Genomic DNA, 26680 nt, shown 5'->3' on the forward strand with positions numbered 1-26680 from the left:
ATCTGACAAAATATTGTCAGAACTGGAAGGGATCATTGTCAGAAGAAAATGGTGAGCTTCTGAGAGGAACTGATGGCAAGGTAACTATGTAATGTTCATTTGAAGTTACCTCATGTGTTTAATTTAAATATTTTTACTCAGTACAGGTTCTCTTTAACTGAAAATAAAAATATGAGACACTTTTCGTTGCTACTAATGTTTTATTAATTATCAATTCTACACATGCAATTCATTATAAGATTGTTTTTTCACTTCAGTGTCACTTTAAGCACCTAAATCCAGGTAACTCCTCCAGCTTTGGAGACCAGCCTATCATACTTCTGCTGAATCACCGCTTGGGACAATGTGGGAAAAAGGAGACTTCTCGCAACAGTGTCCTAAAAGCAAGAAACCAATTTTCCCTGCAAAATTCATTTACGAAAAAAGCTGCCATGCTGAACCTATGGTGGCCTCACTGATGTGAGAATCTGTGGCCTGGAGCCAGCACGCAACCTGGGAAGCTAGAGTGCAGGCAGAACACTGATTCTGCATACTCTTTTTCATACAGTATTTCTATTATCAGAACAAAATTAACTTTTGACATATCATCGTTCATATGCTATCGGCAAATGCGACTGTGTATTTTCAGATGTCTATGTAATGCTCCTTTTTCTGAATAACTTTTCCCACACTCTGAACATATAAAAGGTAGCTCACCTGTGTGGACTCTCACGTGTATAAGAAGTGCTCTTTTCAGCTTGAAACCTTTCCCACACTCTGAACATGAAAAGGCACGCTCACTATTGTGACTTTGCTGATGTCTTATTAGGCTTCCTTTTTCAGCAAAACATTTCCCACACTCGGTACAGCAGAAAGAACGTTCACTAGTGTGAGCGCTCTGATGTCTTAGAAGACTTCCTTTCTCAGAGAAAGTTTTCCCGCATTCTGCGCATGAAAACGGACGCTCGCCAGTGTGACATCTCTGATGCCTCACAAGGTTACCTTTCTCAGAGAAACATTTCCTGCACTCGGTACACGAAAATGGACGCTCGCCAGTGTGGCTCCGCTGGTGAATAAGAAGGGATCCTCTCCCATTGAAACCTTTCCCACACTCTGAACATGAAAATGGTAGTTCACCAGAGTGAACTCTTTGGTGTTGTATAAGGTTATATTTATCACTAAAATATTTTCCACATTCTCTGCATGAAAAGGGACGCTCGCCTGTGTGAATTCTCTGATGGCTTACAAGCTTTCCTTTCTCAGCAAAAGATTTCCCACACTCTGAACAGGAAAAAGGCCTCACATCTGCATGACGCCTCTGGTGTCGGTAAAGGTTTCCTTTCTCGGTAAAGCACTTGCCACACTCTGAACATGCAAATGGCCGTTCTCCAGTGTGACACCTCTTGTGTTTTAGAAGGTCTGCTTTCCGATTGAAACCTTTCTCACACACTGAACAGGAGACTGGATAATTCCGAGTGTGCCTTCTACTGTGTGTCAGGAGAGTCCCCTTGTTATTGAAGCACTTCCCACACTCTGAACACGTGAATGGCCGCTCACCTGTGTGAACTCTCTGGTGTGCAAGAAGGTATTGTTTCCGAGTAAAGCATTTCCCACACTCTAAACATGAAAATAACCGCTCCCCTGTATGCACCACCTGATGGGCAGCAAGATGCGCTTTTGTTTTAAAACGTCTGTCACATTCAGAACATGAAAATCTCCTCTCGGCACTGTGATGAACAGTACGAGATTTACTGGCAGAAGACTCCTCAGGATTAGATGGATCTGTTGATCCATCAGCAGTGTGAGATCTCAGCTGGATATTTGAGGTAACAGGAAGTGATCTGTCAGAAGATTCCTCAGGATTAGAGTGATCCGGTGATCTCTCCTCATGGTAAAGTCTGTGATGTGTATTTCCAGTAATGGGGTTTCCTCCTGGAGAATATTGTGTGACGCCATTATCTTCTGCATTATCATCTGAAGGTGAGGTAAGACGTTCCTCTGAGGTGTTCCCCACATCCTCTCCATCTATTGGGGAGATAATAATAATAATAGTTATAGAACATCCTCCTGTATGCAGGCAGCAGTCATACATGTGGCTCTAGCAGTAAATGATGTCACAGTGTACTGGCATGTGTGGCAGGAGTGCTGGGGAAGAGATAATTGGATGCACATCTCTTCCTGTCAGAGGGGTTCCCCACGTCCTGTCCATCTATTGCGGAGATAATAATTATAGTTAGAGAACATTCCTTCTCCTGTGTCTAGGCAGCAGTCATGTATGTGGCTCTAGCAGTGACTGATGTCACAGAGCTCTGGTCTGTGTGACAGGAGTGCTGGGGATGAAATAATGGGGTGCACATCTCTTCCTGTCAGAGAGGTTCCCCACATCCTTTCCATCTATTGGGAAAATAATAATAATAGTTGCATTTTCCTGTGCAAGGCAGCAGTCATGTATGCGGCTCAGCTCTAGCATGTATGGGGCTGTGATGTGTGTAATGTGGCTGCACAGTGTGCCTGTAATGAGCCATAAACACACTATGTACACATGGAATGTGAGATATAATAGGGCTGTTATGAGTGTAATGTGGTTGCACAGTGTGCCTGTAGTAAGTTATAAACACACTATATACACAGGGAATGTGAGATATAATAGGGCTGTTATGAGTGTAATGTGGCTGCACAGTGTGCCTGTAGTAAGTTATAAACACACTATATACACAGGGAATGTGAGATATAATAGGGCTGTTATGAGTGTAATGTGGCTGCACAGTGTGCATGTAGTAAGTTATAAACACACAATATACACAGGGAATGTGAGATATAATAGGGCTGTTATGAGTGTAATGTGGCTGCACGGTGTGCCTGTAATGAGCTGTAAACACACTATATACACAGGGAATGTGAGAAGTAATAGGAATAGGGCTGTTATGAGTGTAATGTGACTGCACAGTGTGCCTGTAGTAAGTTATAAACACACAATATACACAGGGAATGTGAGATATAATAGGGCTGTTATGAGTGTAATGTGGCTGCACGGTGTGCCTGTAATGAGCTGTAAACACACTATATACACAGGGAATGTGAGAAGTAATAGGAATAGGGCTGTTATGAGTGTAAATGTGACTGCACAGTGTGCCTGTAATGAGTTATAAACACACTATGTACACATGGAATGTGAGATATAATAGGGCTGTTATGAGTGTAATGTGGCTGCACGGTGTGCCTGTAGTAAGTTATAAACACCCTATAAACAAAGGGAATGTGAGATATAATAGGGCTGTGATGAGTGTAATGTAACTGCACAGTGTGCCTGTAATGAGTTATTAACAAACATTGGGGTTGATTTATCAAATAGTGGTAGTATTACCGGGCATGCCCAGTGCACAGCAATATAAGCGTTACTTCCACCCGTAAGTACAGCAAGATACGCTAGTAGTGTGACCCGCAGTGCTCCAGTATCGCAACCGTTAGTATGGTAATGCGCACTGAATGCAGGTAAATATTTCACCACTTCCTGCGCAGCTCTCCAATGTCCTGGCTGGCATGTCAGGAGCAAGGTGCCCTGGGGGAAAAAGGAGTTTATGGTGGCAAGAGTTTGGATTCCAGAGGGCTCCAAGACAATTTTTTTTTTTGGGGGGGGGGGGGGGAGGGGGTGATTGGGGAGACCCCTGGCCTCTTGTTCTGCCCCTGATCACCTCTCCATTGACAAACCATTTTGTGATTGGAAAAATAATCAACTGAGTGAAAGATAGGCCCTGCCTGAGGTGCTCAGGTGGAACAAGCCATGTCCTTGTATCTGAGCTCACTGGCTGCAAGGCTGATGCCGGAGGTGCTTGGCTCTGGGGCTGCTGCTCATCACCTCTCACATAGGTTCCTCCAGCTTCTTCTTTAACTTCAACTTTAAAAATAATCATATCTTTACCCTAAAGTAAGAACACAAATAGAAAAGTATGAGCTAATAAGCGTCAAGCACAGCCTCCCTACAAATGATACAAGATGAAGTCACTTTGGTATTTGGTGAGAGACTCTCAGATAGTCCCATCTACCTGGTAATGGTGGGAGATGGTGTGACCTTCCTGTGTAGCATCCTGGGTATAAAGAGGACCTGTACATCTCTCTGGCGGGTCTCTGTTACTGGATCCATCTGTAGGAAACACGCACACCGACGGAGAAGGGAGAAGACGAGATTCCATTTATTACAGCCTAAAGCTCACTAATCCTCCCCAATGTGCACCACACTCTTCAAAACTGCTGATGAATGTCTCTACTTCCTCCCCCTACATGATCTGAAAAAAGATTCAGATGGTTAAATATGACATTCCATCTTCCTCCACCATCACTGATCCCCTCTGCCCCCTCCACACTCACTGTATTGTTACTGTTCACCACTGCCCCTCCCCTCTCACTGTAATGTTACTGCTCACCACTGCCCCTTCCCTCTCACTGTAATGTTACTGCTCACCACTGCCCCTCCCCTCTTACTGCGGGCAAAGGGGATCAGTAACAGTTCAGTGAGTGGGAGAGGACAAAGGGGATCCCCTTTGTCCTCTCCCACTCACTGAACTGTTACTGATCCCCTTTGCCCGCTCCCACTGCACTGTTTCTGATCCTCTCTGCCCTCCACACTGTACTGTTACTGATCCCCTCTGCCCCTCCCCACTTACTGCACTGTTACTGATCCCCTTTGCCCCCTCCCACTGCACTGTTGCTGATCCCCTCTGCCCCCTCACTGCACTGTTACTAATCCCCTCTGCCCCCCTCCCCACTTACCCACTGTTACTGATACCCTCTGCTCCCTCCCCTTTCACTGCACTATTACTGATCCCTTCTGCCCTTCCCACTGCACTGTTACTGATCGCCTCTCACTACAGTGTTACTGATCCCTCCTACAGCACTGATCTCCTCCCACTGCACTGTTACTGATCCCCTCTGTCATCTCCCACTCACTGCACTGTTACTGATCCCCTTTGCCCGCTCCCACTTCACTGTTACTCATCCCCTTTGCCCCCTCCCACTGCACTGTTACTGATCCCCTCTGCTCCCCTCACTGCACTGTTACTGATCCCCTCTGCACCCTCCCCACTTACTGCACTGTTACTGATCCCCTCTGCTCCCTCCGCACTCACTGTACTGTTATTGAGCCACTCTGCTCCTCCTCTCTCACTACACTGTTACTGATCCCTTCTGCCCCTCCCACTGCACTGTTACTGATACCCTCACACTGCAGTGTTACTGATCCCACCAACTGCACTGTTACTGATACCCACTGCTCCCTCGCAACTCACTGCACTGTTACTAATCCCTCTGACCCTCCCCTCTCAGTGCACTGTTACCAATTCACTCTGCCCCTCCCCACTCACTGCAGTGTTACTGATCCCCTGTGCCCCTCCCACTGCACTGTTATTGATCCCCTTTGCCCCTCCCAGTGCACTGTTCCTGATCACCTCCTGCCCCCGCCCCCCCCCGGTCACTGCACTGTTACTGAGTCCTTCGGCCCCTCCCCACTCACTACAGTGTTAATGAACCCCTCTGCCCCTCCCACTGTACTGTTACTGATGCCCTCTGCCCTTCCCACTACACGGTTACTGGTCCATCCCACTGCACTGTTACTGAACCCCTCTGCCACCTCCCCACTCACTGCACTGTTACTGATCCCCTCTGCCCCTTCCCTCTCACTGCACTGTTATTGATGCCCACTGCCTGTTCTTCCATTCTCCGCTATTGCTGATCCTGTCTTTTCACTTCCTATCCAGTATTTCTCTATGGGTTATATTGTGTGGCATGTACCATGCCAAACATGCACAAATTTGCTAGTTGTTTCATAAAGTTCCAATGGCAAGCCTGTGAATGGTTTCTGTATTTAGTGTGTATTACTGACCTGTGCTGATCTGTGAAGGGATTTCCTCCTCCTTACACATCTCATCACCCCTCACATCCGTCTCTTCTGGTTCTTCCTTCACTTCTGCTTTAACAGAGATCACATATTCACCCTAAAATTAGACCACAAATTGAAGAATATAAGTCTATAAGCTCCTCACAGCTTCCCTAGAGATCATACAACATGGAGTCACTTTGCTATTTGGAGAGACCCAGAGCTCCACCTACCTGACAATAGCGAGGGATTGTGTCGCCTATCTGTGTACAATCCTGGGAATAAAGAGGACCTGTACATCTCTCTGGTGGGTTTCTGTTACAGGATCCATCTGTAGGAAAAACACACGTGGCTGAATATTGTACATTATTTCTATGTGGTTATCACATGATGGGGGGTCGAGGTGGATTCTCTGTACTGATGTACTGCTGTCTCCCTTACAAGACTTGAAAGCCTGCACTTACCCGGTGATATAAGGGGCAGCTGATTCTCCATTATGGCGTCCTTGTAGAGGTCCTTCTAAATAATCCTTCTTCTGCCTAGAAAAACGGACAGTGACACCCTGACACTTTATTGGAACTTGACACATAAAATGTAGTATATTAGGATAGTAATAGAATATACTAAAATGGAAGTCCCTGTGCAGATGCTGTGATGGACATGCATTCAGTTCTCCACTTTTAGGCAAATTCTGACTCCTTCCTCCTCTTTTCATTCACACAATCCATGCCTTCCAGTGCCCTCTCCCTTTCAGCGCCCCTCTCACCCTCCCACTCACACTCTCCCTTTCAGCGCCCCTCTCACATCTCCCTTCCAGTGGCCATCTCACCCATCCACTAACCCACACATCTCCCTTCCAGTGGCCCTTTCACCCACCCACACACACACACATCTCCCTTCCAGTGGCCCTTTCACCCACCCACCCACATCTCCCTTCCAGTGGCCCTTACACACACACACACACGCACGCACGCACGCACGCACGCACGCACGCACGCACGCACGCACGCACGCACACACACACACACACACACACACACACACACACACACCTCCCTTCCAGTGACCCTCTCATCCACCTACCCACCCACCCACACATCTCCCTTCCAGTGCCCTTCTCACCCACCCACCCACATTCTCCCGCACAACGCCCCTCTCACCCACCCAAACACATCTCCCTTCCAGTGGCCCTTTCACCCACCCACCCACATTCTCCCTTCCAACGCCCCTCTCATCCACACACACACAAATCTCCCTTCCAGTGCCCCTCTCAATATCTCCCTTCCAGTGGCCCTCTCACCCACCCACACTCTCCATTTCAGCGCCCCTCTCACCCACCCACACGCACATCTCTCTTCCAGTGCCCTTCTCACCCACCCACATTCTCCCTTACAACGCCCCTCTCACCAGCACACATACATCTCTCTTCCAGTGGCCCTCTCACCCACCCACACATCTCTCTTCCATTGCCTCACTCACCCACACATCTCCCTTCCAGTGCCCCTCTCACCTACCCACCCACCTCCCTTCCAGTGACCCTCTCATCCACCTACCCACCCACCCACACATCTCCCTTACAGTGCCCTTCTCACCCACCCACCCACATTCTCCCGCACAACGCCCCTTTTACCCACCCAAACACATCTCCCTTCCAGTGGCCCTTTCACCCACCCACCCACATTCTCCCTTACAACGCCCCTCTCACCCACCCACACACAACTACCTTCCAGTGGCCCTTTCACCCACCCACCCACATTCTCCCTTACAGTGCCTTTCTCACCCACCCACCCACATTCTCCCTCACAACACCCCTCTCACCCACCCAAACACATCTCCCTTCCAGTGGCCCTTTCACCCACCCACCCACATTCTCCCTTATAACGCCCCTCTCACCCACCCAGCCACATTCTCCCTTACAAAACCCAAAAAGCAGAAGGCTAATTGGTTTGACAAAACCATCATGGATCTAAAAAAGAAAGGGCGCAGACTTGAAAGACAGTGGTGTATATCAGGGTCTGAGGAGCACAAATCTAGCCTAATTCAACACCTCAGACAATACCAACAAGCAATAACCAAGAAAAAATCAGAGTTTATCTCGCATACAATATCTACAGCCAACAACAGAGCTGGTCAACTCTTCCACACAGTGGAATCACTCTGCAATCCTTCCTGCCTAAAAGCCCCAACCACATTCTCCAGGGAAACACTTAAGAGTAGAGAAACAGCGATGGTGCACATCCGGCTAAAACATCAATTTATTGCTTCAATTTAAAATCATGAACAATTGCTACAGACCTGATGATGCGCCACATGTGTTAAGGCGCGAAACGGCTGTAGACCCTTTACTGCCTGTACCTCTCTCCAAGATGCTGGTCTGTAACAATTGTTCATGATTTTAAATTGAAGCAATAAATTGATGTTTTAGCCGGATGTGCACCGTCGCTGTTTCTCTACTCTTAAGTGTTTACCTTGGATGGATGTGTGGCACTCCTGAGCTGGTGCTCTATCTTGTGCATGGACCTTCTCTGCAAATAGTGATTACATTCTCCAGGGAAAGGTGTGAAGAATTCTCTGCCTTCTTCACAAACAAGGTGTCTACCATCCGTGCCAGCATTACACCAACAACATCAATTGACCACTGGACTTTGCATCTGCCTACTACTGTACCACCATGGCAAGTCTTTGACACTCTGAGTGAAGAAGATTTTGGAAATTTCATTCAAAGTCTCCGCCCCACTACCTGCGACCTGGATCCTGGCCCAACTGGATCCTTAATGCAGTGCCCACAGCTGATCAGGCCAACACTTCACAAAATCACCCAGTGCTCCTTGCAAAGTGGACTTTTCACAGAAGAACTAAAGAAAGCAATCATAAAACCCCTCTTGAAGAAACCATCACTAGATCCTGATTCTGTAACCAACTACAGACCTGTGGCGAACTTACCATTCCTATCAAAAGTTATCAAGAAAGCAGTCGCCACCCAGCTGGAAGCCAGGCTTACAGATAACAACATCTTTGATACTTTTCAGTCAGGATTCAGGAAAAGGCACAGCACTGAAACCGCATTAGTCCGAGTAATGAATGATCTACTTACTGCAAGGGACAAGGGTGATTGCTCAATTCTGATTCTTCTTGACTTGTCTGCAGCATTTGATACCGTGGATCATGAAATATTAATCCAGTGACTGAAGAATTACTGTGGCCTAAGGGGTACTGTTCTTAGCTGGTTTCAGACCTTCCTATCTGGCAGGACACAGCAAGTATGTCTGGGCACACACTACTCTAATCCAGAGCCACTTCCCTATGGAGTTCCACAGGGTTCTGTACTATCACCATTACTCTTTGCAGTCTACATGCTCCCACTGGGCAAAATAATCCAGAACTATGGCCTAGGATACCATTGTTATGCAGATGACACACAACTGTTTCTGTCCTTCAAGCCTGGCACCCAAGACCCATCAGCATCCATAAATGCGTGTCTAGTGGATTTACAAAATTGGATGAACACCAGCTGGCTGAGGCTGAACTCTGACAAAACAGAGGTGTTGGTGGTAGGTGGTCCACACAAGATGGATAAAGTTCAAAACGCTCACCACCTCAAACTAGCAATTGAGGGAGATACTGTACAGTATAAAGACTCTGTGCGAAACCTTGGGGTGATCCTGGATGGAAATCTAAAACTCAAACAGCAGATATTAGCGGTCGTCAAGTCTTCCTTCTTCCATCTAAGAAATATAGCGAAAATCAAACACCTAATCCCAGCTGAAGACCTACCTGCCCTGGTTCATGCATTTGTATCCTCCCGCCTAGACTACTGCAACGCCCTGTTCATCGGATCTACAGATAAGGTTCTGCGTCACTTACAGCTAGTACAGAATGCTGCAGCCAGACTCCTAGCCAATGCCCCCCGCAGCTCACACATCACCCCAGTACTGCAAACTCTTCACTGGCTGCCAGTAAAATGGAGAATCAATTTTAATATCTGCCTGCTGACATTCAAGGCTCTACACCACATGGGACCCAAATACATAGCGGAACTATTGGAACTTTATGCCCCTCCACGCACCCTCTGCTCTGCCAACAAGATGAAGCTGGTTATTCCCAGGATACACTTAACATTTGGTGCTCTGGCCTTTTCCTATGCAGCCCCTACTCTATGGAACTCACTTCCAAAATCAGTACGAGAGGCTCCCTCTCTGGACAGCTTTAAAAAAAGGCTAAAAACTCAACTCTTTTCCCTAGCCTTTGAGACTGCATAATGCAGGGTCACAGCGCTTTGAGTCCCCAGGGAGAAAAGCGCTATATAAATATTATTGTTATTGTTGTTACAACGCCCCTCTCACCCACCCACACACATCTACCTTCCAGTGGCCCTTTCATTCACCCACACATTCTCCCTTTCAGCACCCCTCTCACCCACCCACATCTCCCTTCCAGTGGCCCTCCCACCCACATTTGCCCATAACTAGTGAATGAAACATATATCAGAAAAATGGTATAACAATGGTGATTTCTTCATGTTGAATCTGGGGTACAGATTCATACAGGTGATGATTAGTTAATTAAACATAGCAGGAAAATGGTACGAAAAGGTGATTTCTTCATGTTGCTCAGATACACCATTATGGGGCAGGGGCTGCTGTGCCACCAATACACTCCTAAGTACCTATTAACAACTTCCCCGATGTCCTCCACAGGAAAACTCCAAATTACATTACTAGATTTACAGAATTATTTATATATACGCTGTATTGTAATGTACCTGCCCTTCCTGCTGCCAATGCTTTCTCTGTTTCCTGCGTATAGATTCCAACTATTCCTATCCCTGCGTTCCACCGCTGTCTGTCTGTGCGTTCCAATTACTTGTAGTATGGCTTCCACCTAGTGGGCAGTATGAGAACTGAAGCCTTTCTAAGTATAATACGGTTAGTATTCCATTCCAGGTTTGTGTATGACTCGAAACTCAAAAAGTTAAAAATGATTTGCAGACATAACTTAGGGATGGAGAGGTGTTAACACTTCATTTGTTTTCCTCATTTAAAACGTATTAGTACTTTCTCAATATACCTTTGACAAAACTTCCCCAAGATATGGTGGATTTCTGTCTTCTGCTAGCACTTCCCTTTACATTTTTTTCTGACACTTTTCTGTGTTTTTAGATATTATTGTTTAGTGAAGATACTACATGCTTTATCACCATGGTGATAACACTAAAAACAGTTCAGAAAAGGAGATGAGCTTAGTGAATTGAGGCCATTGTCTAGTTAGTATTAAGGCATATTTCCATTATACAGATTTGGACGCTAATCTACTTGAGTGGACCCAGCAGGAAACCTCATAGGAAACAGTTAATATTATTACACAGTACTCTAATCACAGTATCCTGTACAGCACAAAGCGTTGTAATTGGCCGAATAGTTTTAATGTAGTTCACTACAACTAATCTAAAACCTCCAAAAGTTCAAAGGGTACTGTTCACCCAAGATAGCCACTGCATTCCACCCACAGACCAATGGGCAAACAGAGAGGGTTAATCAGTCATTAGAGCAGTTCCTTAGGTGCTATGTGGCTGATGCTCAATTGGAATGGACAAAATTTTTGCCATTCGCAGAATTTGCGCACAACAACTTGAAAAGCACCTCATCTGGCTTTTCTCCCTTCCAGGTGGTCTCGGGGAGATCTCCTAAATTCTCCCCATTGCCAGTGGTGTCTTCTCCTTTTCCAGCTCTGGAAAATTGGCAGGGATCTTTAAAGGAGATTTGGTCTATGGTCAAAAATAACCTGGAAAAGGCTTTTCAGACTCAGAAGAAACAGGCAGATAGGAAACGGTCAGTGGAATGGGAATTTGTACCAGGGGACATGGTATGGGTTTCAACCTGGCATCTGGTGCTAAAGCAACCCTCAGTAAAATTAGGCCCCAGATTTATTGGCCCATACTCAGTCTCCAAAAAGATCAATGATGTGACTTATGTGATCGCACTGCCATCCAGCATGAGAGGTGTGAAGTCTTTCCATGTGTCTTTATTGAAGCCGGCTGTACATGTAGATTCCTCCCCCCGTGGTAATTGACGGAGAGCCTGAGTATGAGATTGAGCAGATTTTGGATTCTTGTTGGGTGCGCAATTCGGTACAGTATCTTGTTCACTGGAAGGGGTATGGGCCTGAGGAGAGATCTTGGGTGCCAGGTCATTGCATGCATGCTGAGGACTTGAAACAGAAATTCCATAATTTGCATCCTGAGAAGCCGTGCAGGACGTGTCCGGAGTCCACGCCTCAAGGGGGCAGGGTACTGTTATAAACAGTGGTGAGGCAGCTGCGGTGAGCAGCGCTACCACCGCAGCTGCCTCTGCCTCCCTGCCTAGCAATATCCCCGCACCTCGGGCATCTAGCACGCCGAGGACGGGTCTCTCTGCAGCTCATAAGGTCGCATTAGCGCGTGCGCACGCTCACAGGCAGGACCTTTATGTGGGAAGCAGGCGCGTCAGCTGACCGGCCGGTCGGCTGACGTCACAGGTCACGCTCGCCGCTTTCCATTGGCTGATCAGAGTGGGCATGCCTTTAGGGTCTCCTCCACTTCTTAAGCTCGGCGGAGTCATTCGCAACTTGTCTGCTGTTGCGAATACTACGTGTTAGCGCTCAGACCTTTTGATAGCTTTAACTATTTAGCATTGAAAGACTGTATTATTATCTGTGTATGACTCTGTCTTGTTTCGACTTCCCCTTTGCTTAATGCTTCTGCACCTTTGTCCATCTGATCTTGCTGCCGACTCTGCTTGTTTAACCTTTCTGCCTCTGCCTTCTGATTTTGTACTTTATCTACCTGTCTGTTGCCAACTCGATTAGTCTGACCACTCTACTCTCACCAGTGAGCCCTTGTCACTGGTGAGGAACTTCTGTACTGTTAGTACCCACCAGCTCCTCTGGTGAGGTGTCTCTAAACCTTACTGGTGAGGTGTCTCTAAACAGTACTTACTGTTGCACCAAACTTTCGGAAAAAGAGTCGGAGGCGCCCGGTATATAATTTTGATCTAATCACTCTATATGGCAGGTATAACATCCAAAGAAAACAATGGTGTGATCCTACCTTCTAGGAGTGCCCTTTCGGGAAGTATACCAACGAAGTTTTTGTAACTTTAGATATTCAGGTTTATTTTTGCACAAGACAACGCGTTTCACGGTAAAAACCGCTTCCTCAGGTCAATAAAAGTGCCTATAAAATTATAAAAACATGGCGCTCAGATACACTCTATTTTTTCATAAAAAGTAATTAACATCCAAAACAACAGGTAAAACAAATGTAGAAAATGCAGAACATCCAAAACAGCAGCTAAAACAAATGTAGAAATTCAAGTAAAATATCAATTACATGAGAGATCAATTAAAAAATAGTATATAGTATAGTTTTGTGTATATATATAAAACACAGGAAAATATAATTATATTACGTTCCATTCCATAGATCAGGCCATTAGTAAGCAGGCTGAGTAGAGTTGGGCCCAGTACTGACCCTTGTGGTACACCACTGTGACTCCTGAAACCCATTTAGAATATGATCCACTTACTAATTTATCTTTAGAACTCTATCCAGTTATTTACCTCATGTACAAGGGCTGCTTCCAAATCTTTGTATCCTCATTTTCTATACCACTCCCAGCTTTCTGTAGCATCAAGTCTCAATATCCAGATCATGACTTTCTCTTCTAAACATGTTATGCAGAATCTACTTCTCATAAAGCTGTAGTAATTTTATGCAGTTAGACTATTCAGTAATATGTGGTTAGTACTCTTGTTTTGCAGAGGGAGTCCCAGGTTCACATCTCAGCCAGAAAGCTGTCTGCATGGAGTTTGTATGTTCTCATGCTTATGCTGATTTTTTTCTGTATGCTCTGGTTTCCTTGAAACACACTGGTAGGTTAAATGCCTTTCCCTAAAACTGGCCGTAGCTGATGGTAGGAATGTTGGACTAGGACTGCGGTACGTAGATTACACTGAGAGGCCGCCGGAGGCAGGGACGGATCTATGGGGGGGGGGGGGGGGGAGCAAGCGGGTATCTTGCCCCAGGCGCAGTTTGTTGAATTCTTAAAAAGGCGGCAAAATGAATGGCAGTTTAGGCGCCAAAACCTGACCTTTAGGCGCCAAGACCTGACCTTGCCCCAGGCGCAACTTGGTCTTGATCCGTCCCTGGCCGGAGGGGCAATTAGTGATGATAGTTTATTTTACTCTGTAAGAGCCGTAAATGTTCCTGCTATAAAAATGTATAATCATAATATTTGTATACAGTATAATCTCTGATATAGTAAACATTCTGGTATAATAAACTACTGTTCAGGTCCCGGCCAAGCACCATTATAAGTACATGGGAGTAACGCCTGGTATAGTAAATGCCGATATAGTAAACTCAGTCCTCAGGTCCCAGCTAATGTGTCTTTATAAATATACAATGTATGACCAATCCTGATATAGTAAAATTCTAGATTTCCTGGTCCCTTGGAGTTTACTATAAAAGTATAATAAAACTTCTGTGATAGAAAACCTGTTTTTTTTTTTTTTTGGCACCTGCAGTATTCTGTATCCGGCTATAGTGAAAAGAGCGCAGGCGCACCATACATCAGAGACCCATGAGCAGTGGTTGGGGGTCCGCTGTAGCCTGCTTGCTATCTGCACACTACTCTGGACCTCAGAGGATTACCTCAAAAGCACCAGCTAGTGAGACCTATGCTTCTTGTGTAAGCTACTGCTTGATTACTGAGGGAATGGCCTATTTCCTGTGACTTGCGTGTGCATGGCTGCAACACTACAGTATCATCCAGGCTGCGCAGAAATGTGGATAGAGTAGCACACTATCAGTACTGTACTTGCATTCACTGGCGAGACATCAACTTTCTGTGCAAGCTGATGTGTAATTACTACGTGCAAATATCTGCATGTTGAGCCTTGTGTATGTTTGATCTAGCTTAGACACTGTCTGTGTTCGCTTGCTGAAGCATTGAAAAGAAAAAATGACTCAATTATTGACTGAATTAAGATACAGTACTCTATATATACTTTGTGTGCTTGAGTAAGACAATTTCTGATATAGGAAACGTCTCATATAGTAAACCACTTTTCCCGGTCCCTTCGAGTTTACTATAAAGGGATTCTACTGTATTATCTCTTCATAAACCTTCATATACGTAACATGTGATTAGCTTTTAGCCCAACATTCAGGGAAGTATGACACAAGGATTGATATAATCTTTATTATACAGTAACTGTATGTACATTTGTGTTTACAGTCATCCACACATTTGTGTTTTTGCATTCAAGTTGTCATTCTGAACTCTTCTTTCACCATTGTATACAGAGAAGGATTAACTTGAAATAGGGCCCCAGGCAAGATGCCAAATTTGGGCCCCACGATTGGTCATCTGGCTTTTTTGGTAAGGTAAGATGAAGGAGGTTAGTCAATAGAGGTGTCAGCCAGGCCCCTGAGCACCCATAAGGCCCTAGACACCCATAAAGCCCTATACACTTGCTTAAATTGCCTTGTGGATGATCCGGCTCTGATTGTATACTTAGCGGAAAACATAATTTGTGTTGTACAGTAATGACAAGTGAACCTATACAGCACTTTGTATCTCAGTATGATCAACAGGCCCCTGATCACCAGCTCCTGGATCCAGGTAACTCCTACCCCACCAGAGACCAGCCTAAATGGCTTCTGCTACATCACCACTTGGGACAACAGGGGAAGCCCATTTTCCCTGCAAAGCCTAATCATATTAACAGCTGCCTCACCCCTTATACTAAGTGAATGCCAGATTCACCCTACTGCAAGCTTAGAGGGCCCAGCCCCTACGCAACTACCAAATGTAACCGAAACATCGCCTGGCAAGCTGATCCACTGACAGTTGTATTTTGGTTCAAGAACAAACACTGGAGGAAGGACACTGTTGTGAAACATTCATTCTTTCACCTAAAGAATATTGCAGAAATTAAGCACCTCATTCCTTCAGAGGGTCTTCCAACCCTAGTTCATGCCTTCATCACATCACGGCTGGGCTACTGCAATGTCCTCTATGCAGGCCTTCCGAGTAAAGACCTACACCGCCTGCAGCTAGTACAGAATGCTGACGCAAGACTGTTAACAAGCCAACCCCACCATTGCAACATAACACCAATCCTTGGCTCACTACACTGGCTACCCATAAAATGGAGAATCCTTTTCAAAATTGGCTTGCTAACATTCAAATCCCTTCATGGTTTAGGCCCCGGATACCTTAAGGAATTGCTGCAACTGCATCACACCTCCCACAACCTCAGATCAAAAGGATCCAATAACTTGACCACCCCCAGAGTCCAACTAAAAACCTTTGGAGCCAGAGCTTTCTGTCGTGCTGTCCCTACCCTGTAGTAGGGCTGCACGTTTTTCGGTTTAAAACCGAAACTGCGGTTCGTGGTAAGACGATCTGCTGATTGTCAGTAACCTCGGTTTTTCGGTTCGCTGTCTGTACCTTGTGTCTGGCCCCGCTGTGCGCGGATTGGCCAGAAGCAGTGAATATGAATGAGTGTTAATGAGCGGGGGGCGGATCCACTCGAGCGAGCGGCCGGGCACATACAGCTTTACCAATCACTGGATAGCTATGGAATGACGGCAGCGGTAGGCGGAGCTGTATAGAGCGTACATATTCATTGCTTCTGGCCAATCCGCGCACAGCGGAGCCAGGCACCAGGTACCACAGACAACGGGCCGGGCAGTGCGGGCACAATGAAAGCTGCTGCAGATAGTAGACGATCACTAGATCGTCTTAACATGAAACGCCGCCCTCCCCCCCCCCCCCCCCCTGCCCTAAAGTCGGGGAAAAATCAAAATTGCAATTTCTGAGAGAAAAATCGCAATTTCGATTTTTCCCTACAATCGCGCAGCCCTACCCTATAGTATGCCTTACCAAACGTAATCAAAACAGCTGCAACCCTGGACACGTATCCGGTTCAGCGCCGCGGTCCGAAAATCTCATGCATTCGAGCAACGTTCACCTCCCATTCATTCGCCTATAACTTTATTGCTACTTATCACAATGAATTGATCTATAGCTCGTTTTTTCCGCCACCAATTAGGCTTTCTGTGGGTGATACATTTTGCTAAGAGCCACTTTACTGTAAATGCATTTTAACAGGAAGAATAAGAAAAAAACGGAAGAAATTCATTATTTCTCAGTTTTTGGCCATTATAGTTTGAAATTAATATACGCTACCGTAATTAAAACGCATGTATTTTATTTGCCCATCTGTCCCGCTTATTATACCATTTAAACGATGTCCCTATCACAATTTATGGTGCCGATATTTCATTTAGAAATAAAGGTGCATTTTTTCAATTTGCGTCCATCCCTATTTATAAGCTTATAATTTTAAATAATATAATAACATATTCTCTTGACATGCATATTTAAAAAGTTCAGACCCTTGGGTAACTATTTATGTTGTTTTTTTTTTTTTTTTAATTGTTGTTTTTTTTTTTTTTAAATAAAAAAAGTGTATGTGGGTAATTTTTGGTGTGGGAGGGAAACTGCTAATTTTAAATGTAAAATAATGTTTTTTTTTTATCAAAAATGTATGTGGGTGCAGTTTACTATTTGGCCACAAGATGGCCACAGTGCAAAAATTCCTAGATGCGAACCAGCTCGCATCTAGGAACTAAAATGCTGAGGAGTTGTTTCCTGGGGGCAGAAATACCGCGCTCTCTGGAGAGAAAGCGTCGGTATTTCTGCGGGGAAGTTAGATCGGTGAATGGGAATTATATTCCCATTCACTGATCGGGGGGCTAGCGGCGGGCAGCGGGAGCGCGCGCGGGGGCGCGCCCGATCGCGCGCACGAGCCGGCGGCAGCACCAGTGCCTATCTGGACGAGGAAGCTCGTCCAGATAGGCCGAACTGGTTAAATCGAAACTGAAAAGCCACCTGTTTCTGTTTTTTTCATAACTTTTTCCCCTGTACATATCATAATGTACTGATCTGAGACAAGCTTATGCGCTTTGAGTCCTATGGGAGAAAAGTGATTTACAAATGTTTCGTAGTTGTTGACACCAGACTTGCGTATACACTCTATCATTCAATATTTTTATTAACAGGGCAATGTAACCTATTATTAATGATTTAAAGCCATATAACCTATGAAATGTCAGAAGTCTGTCAAACCTTCTCCACTCATGATAAAAGTTGTTTTTTTCCTGTGTGGACTCTCAGGTGTATAAGAAGAGCGCTTTTAACATTGAAAGTCTTTCCACACTCTGAACATGAAAACACACGCTCACTACTGTGACTTCTCTGATGCCGTGTTAGGTTTCCTCTCAAAGTAAAACTTTTCCCACACTCAGCACAGGGATAAGGGCGTTCACTAGCATGTGGGCTCATATGCCTTTCAAGGCTTTCTTTCTTAGCAAAACATTTCCCACATTCTGCACAAGAAAACGGACGCTCACCAGTGTGACTTCTCTGATGCCTCACAAGGTGACCTTTCTCGGAAAAACATTTCCCACATTCTGTACATGAATATGGACGTTCACCGGTGTGAATTCTTTGGTGATTGCGAAGGGATCCTTGCCCATTGAAACCTTTCCCACACTCTGAACATGAAAATGGAAAGTCTCCAGAGTGAACTCTCTGGTGTTGGATAAAGTTATATTTATCAGTGAAATATTTCCCACACTCTGAGCATGAAAAGGGGCGCTCGCCTGTGTGAGTTCTCTGGTGGCTTACTAGATTTCCTTTCTCAGCAAAACTTTTTCCACACTCCAGACATGAAAAAGGACGTTCATCAGTATGCCGTCTCTGGTGTCTACTAAGGTTTCCTTTCTCACTAAACTGTTTCCCACACTCTGAGCATGAATACGGACGCTCGCCTGTGTGACTTCTCTTGTGTTTAAGAAGGTCTGCTTTCCAACTGAAGCCTTTCCCACACACTGAACATGAGAATGGATGTTCCCCCGTGTGACTTCTACTGTGTGTAAGAAGAGACTGCTTGCTGATAAAACATTTCCCACACTCTAAACACGAAAACGGCCTTTCTCCTGTGTGAAATGCCTGGTGTGTAACAAGGTATCCTTTCTGGGCAAAACTTTTCCCACACACTGAACATAAAAATGGCCGCTCCCCAGTATGCACCACCTGATGGGCAACAAGATGTGCTTTCCTTCTAAAACATTTATCACATTCAGAACATGGAAATCTCTTTTCACCCCCCTGTGTAACAGTACGAGATTTACCAGAAGAAGATTCCTCTGGATTAGGTGGATCATGTGATCTATCAGCAGTATGATATCTTGGCTGGATATTTGTGGTAACAGGATGTGATCTGGCAGAAGATTCCTCAGGATTAGAGGGATCCGGTGATCTCTCCTCATGGTAAAGTCTGTGATGTGTATTTCCAGTAATGGGGTTTCCTCCTGGAGAATATTGTGTGACACCATTATCTTCTGTATTATCATCTGGAGGTGAGATAAGATGTCCCTCTGAGGTGTTCCCCACATCCTGTCCATCTGCTGGGGAGATAATGATAATAGTTATAGAACATGCATTCTCCTGTGTGCAGGCAGCAGTCATGTATGTGGCTTTAGCAGTGAATGACGTCACAGAGCTCTGGCATGTGTGACAGGGGAAGAGATAATGGGGTGCACATTTCTTCTGGTCAGAGGGGTTCCCCCACCAGCTACCGCCCAGCACTGAGCTTTATCCTGTTAGCTAGCACTCTACAGTGATGATATGACAACAGGGATCAGGTAATGTGCATAGTGCAATCACAACAGACAAACTGATATATATTCTAAAAAAAGTGCTACAACCAGCATACATATGCAATTCTAAACCATCCAAGTATAACCATTTTAAAAACTAAATGTCCTAAAAGATATAAAGGTCCCATTCTTTGGTGTGTGCCTTTAAACAGGTATAGGTAGACCTAGTCAGCTTGGCAATTATGGATCAAGCGCTCATCATCACTCTCTAGTAAAACATGAAGTCCACCCCCAGGCACCCATAAGGCAGAGAACTCACATGCGGTTCTGGTGGTGGCGGTGTTGCTGATGGGGAATGAGTGTGTGGCCTCTCTACAAGTCTACCCAGGAGGCAGTGGGGGAGAACCCGCTAAACTCTGAGCTGTCATAACACACAACCTGGTGGTGGTCTTCACGTTTTACTAGAGTGATGATAAGCGCTTGATCCATAATTGCCAATGACACCAGACAGAGCACATGAGGAGATGGGGTAACCAGGTGTTCATGGTAAGGAATGGAGATAGAGGGTTACCTCTCTGTCTGAAACTGGCATTCCATCTGAGCTTAAAGATGAACTGTAACCTGGGATTGAACTTCATCTCAATCAGTAGCTGATACCCCTTTACCAGGAGAAATCTTTAACTTTTCTCGAATAAATCATCAGAAGGGTCTGTATGGCTGATATTGTGGTGAAAACCCCTTCTACAGTGTGATTTCAGGGCCTAGATCCTAACAGTTTCTTATCTGTAAGCCTTGATGCATTGTGGGAAATAACAGCTGTTTCCAACTGCAAAGCAACCAGTATCTCCCTCTGTGCATATGCATCTCTATAAAAAATACAACCTTTTAGCCTATCGCATTGTTAGGGGGTGTGGTTATAGATAACAGTTGGTGCTGTTTTTTTATGTCTTGCAGTAGTAAAGATGATGACGTACAGGCTGATTGTGGATCAATCTATACATGGGGAATATCAATCATTTCTTGATCTCTCTTCTATTTTTAAAGTGGATCCGGGATGAACTTTTACTCATTGCATAATTGTGTTCCTTTCCTTTTGTTTATAGGGCATTCAATAAGCCAAATACTTTTTGTTTTTGTTTTAATACTCTAATTCTCTATAAACTAAACAAGCCTCGCCCACAGCTTTTCAGAGAGCCTTGGCACTGTAGCAAGGGCTCATGGGAGCTCAGTCTGGGCAGGAAGAGGGGGTGGTATAACTAGCCAGAGATTTCAGAGGCAGAAGGGAGGAGGGGGGATTAGGTTTTGTGTGCTGAAGATGCAGATAAGCTTGCTGTGTATAATGTTTACAAACAACATGGCTGCTGTCATTGTATCACAGGAAGAAATAATCATATTCTATTGAAGCTGTTTGCAGCTAGATTTGCTGTGTAAACTATCTAAACTTTAGATGAGATATATAGACAAGTTACGTGTTATAGTTAGTTTTTCATCTCGGATCCGCTTTTAACTTCTCACTTTGCAATGTATTGATTTGTTTATTTTCTCCCCCTTTTCGCTAAAGTTCCTCTTTAAGCAGCCATAGAAGTCCGTTATTACAGGACAACTGTAATAAATGTTGTATGATTTCTACAGTAACAGAATTACATTACTACTGAGTGTCCAGAATAAAATAATATAGCATTTGAATGCCACCAAATATGAATGTGTTACAAGGTCTAGAAGGCTATCTGGCTCACTGCACCTCCTTAATCCTGAGGGGCCACACTAATGGGACGTGTGTAGAAAAGATTGTGGCAATGTGGGTGCATATTAAAAGTCATCATTCCTTCTCCTTACATGGCCCATCATCCGTCATATATGTCTCTTCTTCTTCCTCCTTAACTTCAACTTTTATAGTAATAATATCTTCATCCTAAAGTAAGATCAACAACAGAAGAATTTGATTTTCTAAGGTCCACACACCCTCCATACAAATAATACAGCATGGAGTCACTCTTTACATTTTTTCACATCCTCATCTCCACCTACCGGATGTTGGAGGCTGGTGTGATTTTCCTGTGGACAATCCTGGGAATAAAGAGGACCTGTACATCCCTCTGGTGGGTTTCTGTTACTGGATCCATCTGTAGGAAACACACACACTGACTGAGAAGTCACAAGAGGAGATTCCTTATATTACACTTCATCCTGTGAATCACACTAATTGTCACTCCCTTACACATTTGCTTCCCAGTGTCCTCATAGTGTGTCCCAGCTTCTTAATGTCTCCATAGTGTGTCCCAGCTTCCCAGTGTCCCCATAACATGTCCCAGCTTCTTAATGTCTCCATAGTGTGTCCCAGCTTCTTAATGTCTCCATAGTGTATCCCAGCTTCCCAGTGTCCCCATAGTGTGTCCCAGCTTCCCAGTGTCCCCATAGTGTGTCCCACCTTCCCAGTGTCCCCATAGTGTGTCCCAGCTTCCCAGTGCCCCCCATAGTGTATCCCAGCTGCCCAGTGTCCCCATAGCATGTCCCAATTTCCCAGTGTCCCCATAGTGTGTCCCACCTTCCCAGTGTCCCCATAGTGTGTCCCAGCTTCCCAGTGCCCCCCATAGTGTATCCCAGCTTCCCAGTGTCCCCATAGTGTGTCCCAGCTTCCCAGTGTCCCCATAGTGTGTCCCAGCTTCCCAGTGCCCCCCATAGTGTATCCCAGCTTCCCAGTGTCCCCATAGTGTATCCCAGCTTCCCAGTGTCCCCATAGTGTGTCCCAGCTTCCCAGTGTCCTCATAGTGTGTCCCAGCTTCCCAGTGTTCCCATAGTGTGTCCCAGCTTCCCAGTGTCCCCATAGCATGTCCCAGCTTCCCAGTGACCCATAGTGTGTCCCAGCTTCCCAGTGTCCCCATATCGTGTCCCAGCTTCCCTGTGCCCCCATAGTGTATCCCAGCTTCCCAGTGTCCCCATAATGTATCCCAGCGCCCCCCATAGTGTATCCCAGCTTCCCAGTACCCCCATAGTGTATCCCAGCTTCCCAGTGACTTTATAGTGTGCCCCAGCTTCCTAATGTCCCAAACTATAATGTGTCTAAGAGGCACCAATATGCTAATAGTTGCAAAGACTAAATAAGGAGAATGTGTAATTTTTATGTGCATCTAATATTTATTAACAGCAATCAACTGGCTCTTGGGTGCATGCAAAAACGTTGTTTTAATCTAATCTAGCAAATTACATAAGACTACATGAATAATTAGACAAACATATAAATACCACATATTACAATATATTACAATAAAAAGCCACTGTGTACAAAAGCCCCTATATAGTTGGTTAATTGCCGTCTTGGTCCCCTGCCTTCCTATTTCTGTTCTAATATTCATTACTTGGTGTTTATTACTGACCTGTGCTGATCTGTGCAGGACTTTCTTCCTCCTCCTTGTATGGCTCATCACCCCTCACATACATCTCTTCTGCTTCCTCTTTAAGCTCTGCTCTGATACTAATCCCATCTGCACCCTAAAGTAGCATCACAGAATACAAATACATAAAATGATAAGCTGCACACAGATTCTCCACAGGTAACAGAACATGAAGTGACTTTTGTATGGCGTGATACCGAGTTACACCTACCTGATTAAGGGGGCGGATGGTGGGATCTTCCTGTGTACAATCCTGGGAACAAAGAGGACCTGTACATCCTTCTGGTGAGTCTCTGTCACTGGATCCATCTGTAAGAAACACACACTGACTGATTACAATGTTTCTATGTTTTTATCATATGATGGGGATCTAGGTGGACCCTCCATAATGCTCTCTCCTTTACTAGAAATGAAAGTCTCCTCTTACCTGGTGATGAGAGGGGCGGCTGATTCTCCATCATTATGTCTTTCTGGAGGTCCAGGTGTCCCTGTAGATACTGCCACTCCTGCATGGAGAAACAGACATGGAGAGACATAAATGACATTGAATTAAGCCCACCATGCTTTACGCATTACCCATGGAACTCTATGCAAGTACACTCTAACTTCTGCGAACACTGAATGTTCTCTCAACAGACATACACATCAGCAAATTAAGTATTAGCCATCCCTTCCCTATATAATACCAATCGGAAAGGCAATGTTTTCAGTCAGAGGATAGTTTAGGATGGAGACCTGCAGTTGCCTGAACTGTGCAGAGACTTCTTGGAGAAGTGAGACAATGAAGATTGTAGCAATGGCCCTCTGTATTGCTTTATTGATAGGGTTTGATTCACAAAAGAGTGCTAACTGTTAGCACGGGCGTTTTCACGCAAATTTTCGCATTGCGCGCGATCGCGAATTTTCACGCTAAACGATAATGTTTGCACGCGCAAACGCGAATTTCCCCGCGGAAATTCGGGTTTGCGCGCGAAAACGTTTTCGTTTTGCGTGGAAATTCGCGATCGCACATAATGCGAAAATTCGCGCGAAAACGGCCGTGCTAACAGTTGGCACTCTTTTGTGAATCAAGCCCATAGTGACTAATAGGAAACCCCCGATTTTCAAAATAACGAGCGCAGCGCGCACACCAAAACTGCTGCACTAAGCCGCTCCCCACAACTGCACCGCCCACACTAAGCCGCCACCCCCCACAGGTGCCTCCATGCCCCACTGGTTTGAGTAGTAGGACAGCATAATTTCTCCCACTCTTCTAGATCTTCAGCACTCCTTGGGAAGCCTTTGGAACTACCTGTGGCCTACAGTATGTCCGAAGACAAGCAAGCCCGTACTGCACGTGTACGACCCCGTACTTGAGTAGTTCCAAGGAGTAGCTAAGAGCTATTCCACCTACCAGATTCAACAATTTCAACCGGGGATGGTGCAGGAACAACAGGGCAGACCTAAAGGACCAGGAGAAACCTAAAGTTAATATTTCCCTTTAGGTTCCCTTTAAAGTATTTTTTGTGTCCTCAGATGCATTTTTCAAACCTGTGGATCCCTTTTAAAAGTTTCAAAACTCACAAATACCATCTATCCCAATGATATCATCAAACTCTCCTGGAGACAGGGAAATTCTGCCAAAGTTCTAGAACTAAATTTGCTGATTCTTATTCTGAAGCCTGCTTATTATACTAAATTATTTTAAAGTGGACCTGAACTCTTGCACAGGACAGAAGGAAAATATACAGAAATGCATATTAAGAGAGGTTAGCCCGTTTAATTCCCCCTCATCTGTGACTAAGCAAAAGTTGTAATTTGAATCTTCAGCTTTATCAGCTGCCTGTCACGGCAGAGAGCTAAGTGGTAAACAAAGGATGTTAAAGGACAACTGAAGTGTGAGGGATATGGAGGCTGACATATTTATTCCCTATTAAACAATAACAGATGCCTGGCAGCCCTGCTGATCTATTTGGCCGAATCACAACAAAAACAAGTATGCAGCACGGTGGTGTAGTGGTTAGCGCTCTCACCTTGTAATGCTCGGTCCCCTGTTTGAATCCCAGCCAGGTCAGTTGTACATAGATTGAGTTTCAATAATCTGTCAGCTATCTACCATGATGAGGTGGCTAGTTGGTGGTATGAAAATATTTGTTGGAGTCAGCAATAACACCAGAAACAAGCATGCAGCTAATCTTGTCAGATCTGACATTAATGTCAGAAACACCTGGCCTGCTGCATGTTTGATCAGGGTCTATGGCTAAAAGTATTAGAGGCAGAGCATCAGCAGGACAGCCAGGCAACTAGTATTGCTTTAAAGGAAATAAATATGGCAGCCTCCATACCTCTCTCGTTTCAGTTGGCCTTTAACAATATGTCTGCTTCCATGAAAGCAGAAAGCAGACACTGCAGGTTTATTGCAGGACTAGACCTTAGGACCGATAGAATAACGGACGCTAGACTTTGGCCGCTAGGCCCCTCACAACCCCCTTCCCCCTGTCGCCTCCGCCAATGCCGCCGCAACATCGCCCGCATAGTCAGCATGCATACGCACGCCTGTTACGCATACACGCCCACACAACACAACGGCCAAGACGCACACGCATGTCGAAATGCGCACACACACCGCCCCCTGCGCTGTCTAAATTCCGGCCACGTGCCGTGCATACACGCTGGCCTAAACGAACAGACACAGGAGGACGCAGGCAGATTATTATATAGGGTTTGTATCAGCTGTAACACAGAAATGTTTTTCTTTAAAGGTTATTACGCTGTATGTGTATCTTTTAGAGCAGAGAGGAAGTTCTGCGTTCAGTTCTGCTTTAAACATGGGTTAAAAGAACCTATGTGTTTGTCACAGCTACTTTTCCCTGCACATGTATTAAAAACTGGATTTTTATAAATCTACAGATTGTATACATATATATAACTATAGCTAAAGATTGCATTATTAGAGCAGGGCCTGGACGATGTTATTTACAGTTTACTATAATATTCCTGCTGATATTATTAACTATAGTCCTCAGCCAGGTGACAGCCCAGGAGTCCCTCCGCAGATATGTGCACTGGGGGAGCCCCAGGTGTGGTCTGCAACTCCAGAAAAATCATGCCTGGGACAGCTCATATACAGTGATGTGAGGGCAGGGATAGGGGAGGAGGGAGTGATGATAAGTGATAAGTGTTGCCAACGTATTCCTTTAATTACTGACTCATATGACTTATACAGGTCTTGTGATTAGTTGGATGCAGTTTAGGCACCGATTAGGTGTAGGTAGCCCCAAAGCCTGCATATCTTAGAAGTGTCAGTAAGTAAGGGATGATTTGGCAACCCTGGGAGAGGGAAGGGCACATGGGGAAAAATAATATTGCAGACGTGGTAAAATAACACTGATTTTTTTATGTGTAGAGCAAATCTGGTTCATGTGGGGGGAATATATTCTGATGGTGGGGAGGAGCTGCTGTGGCTGTGCCCCCAACACTGCCTGTTTTCTTTCTACCTAGATCCATAGGCCCCTCCCACACTAGGATTTAATGCCCACCACTTCTTCACGTTCTCCTAATTACATTATTATAGGATATATAATATTTACCTGTCCTTCCTTCTGCCAATCCCAGTAATGACCCCTCTCAGCTTCTTTACATCACTTCCTGTTTATGGATTCCAATGCTTCCTGTCTTTGCATTCCAGCTGCTCTTTGTGAGATAGCCACCTAGTGGAGAATGTGAGAACTACAGCCTGCATTCATGGAA

The 26680-nt window shown here is 45.1% G+C and overlaps 1 protein-coding gene across 1 annotated transcript; it reads right to left on the reverse strand.

Annotated features, from left to right (window-relative positions):
• Nucleotides 1-194: 194 nt before the first annotated feature.
• LOC137536849 (zinc finger protein 585A-like) lies at nt 195-26586 on the reverse strand. Its single transcript, XM_068259036.1, has 12 exons — nt 26521-26586; nt 23379-23457; nt 23163-23260; nt 22934-23048; nt 21588-21682; nt 21396-21471; nt 18036-19367; nt 6082-6179; nt 5855-5966; nt 4023-4120; nt 3836-3899; nt 195-2004 (listed from the first exon to the last, which is right to left on the reverse strand). Exons 2-12 carry the CDS (start codon nt 23410-23412, stop codon nt 599-601), a joined length of 3528 nt encoding a protein of 1175 aa, XP_068115137.1. The 5' UTR covers nt 23413-23457; nt 26521-26586; the 3' UTR covers nt 195-598.
• Between the last annotated feature and the right edge of the window lie 94 nt (nt 26587-26680).

The sequence above is a fragment of the Hyperolius riggenbachi genome, chromosome 10 (assembly GCF_040937935.1).
Source record: "Hyperolius riggenbachi isolate aHypRig1 chromosome 10, aHypRig1.pri, whole genome shotgun sequence".
NCBI lineage: Eukaryota > Metazoa > Chordata > Amphibia > Anura > Hyperoliidae > Hyperolius > Hyperolius riggenbachi.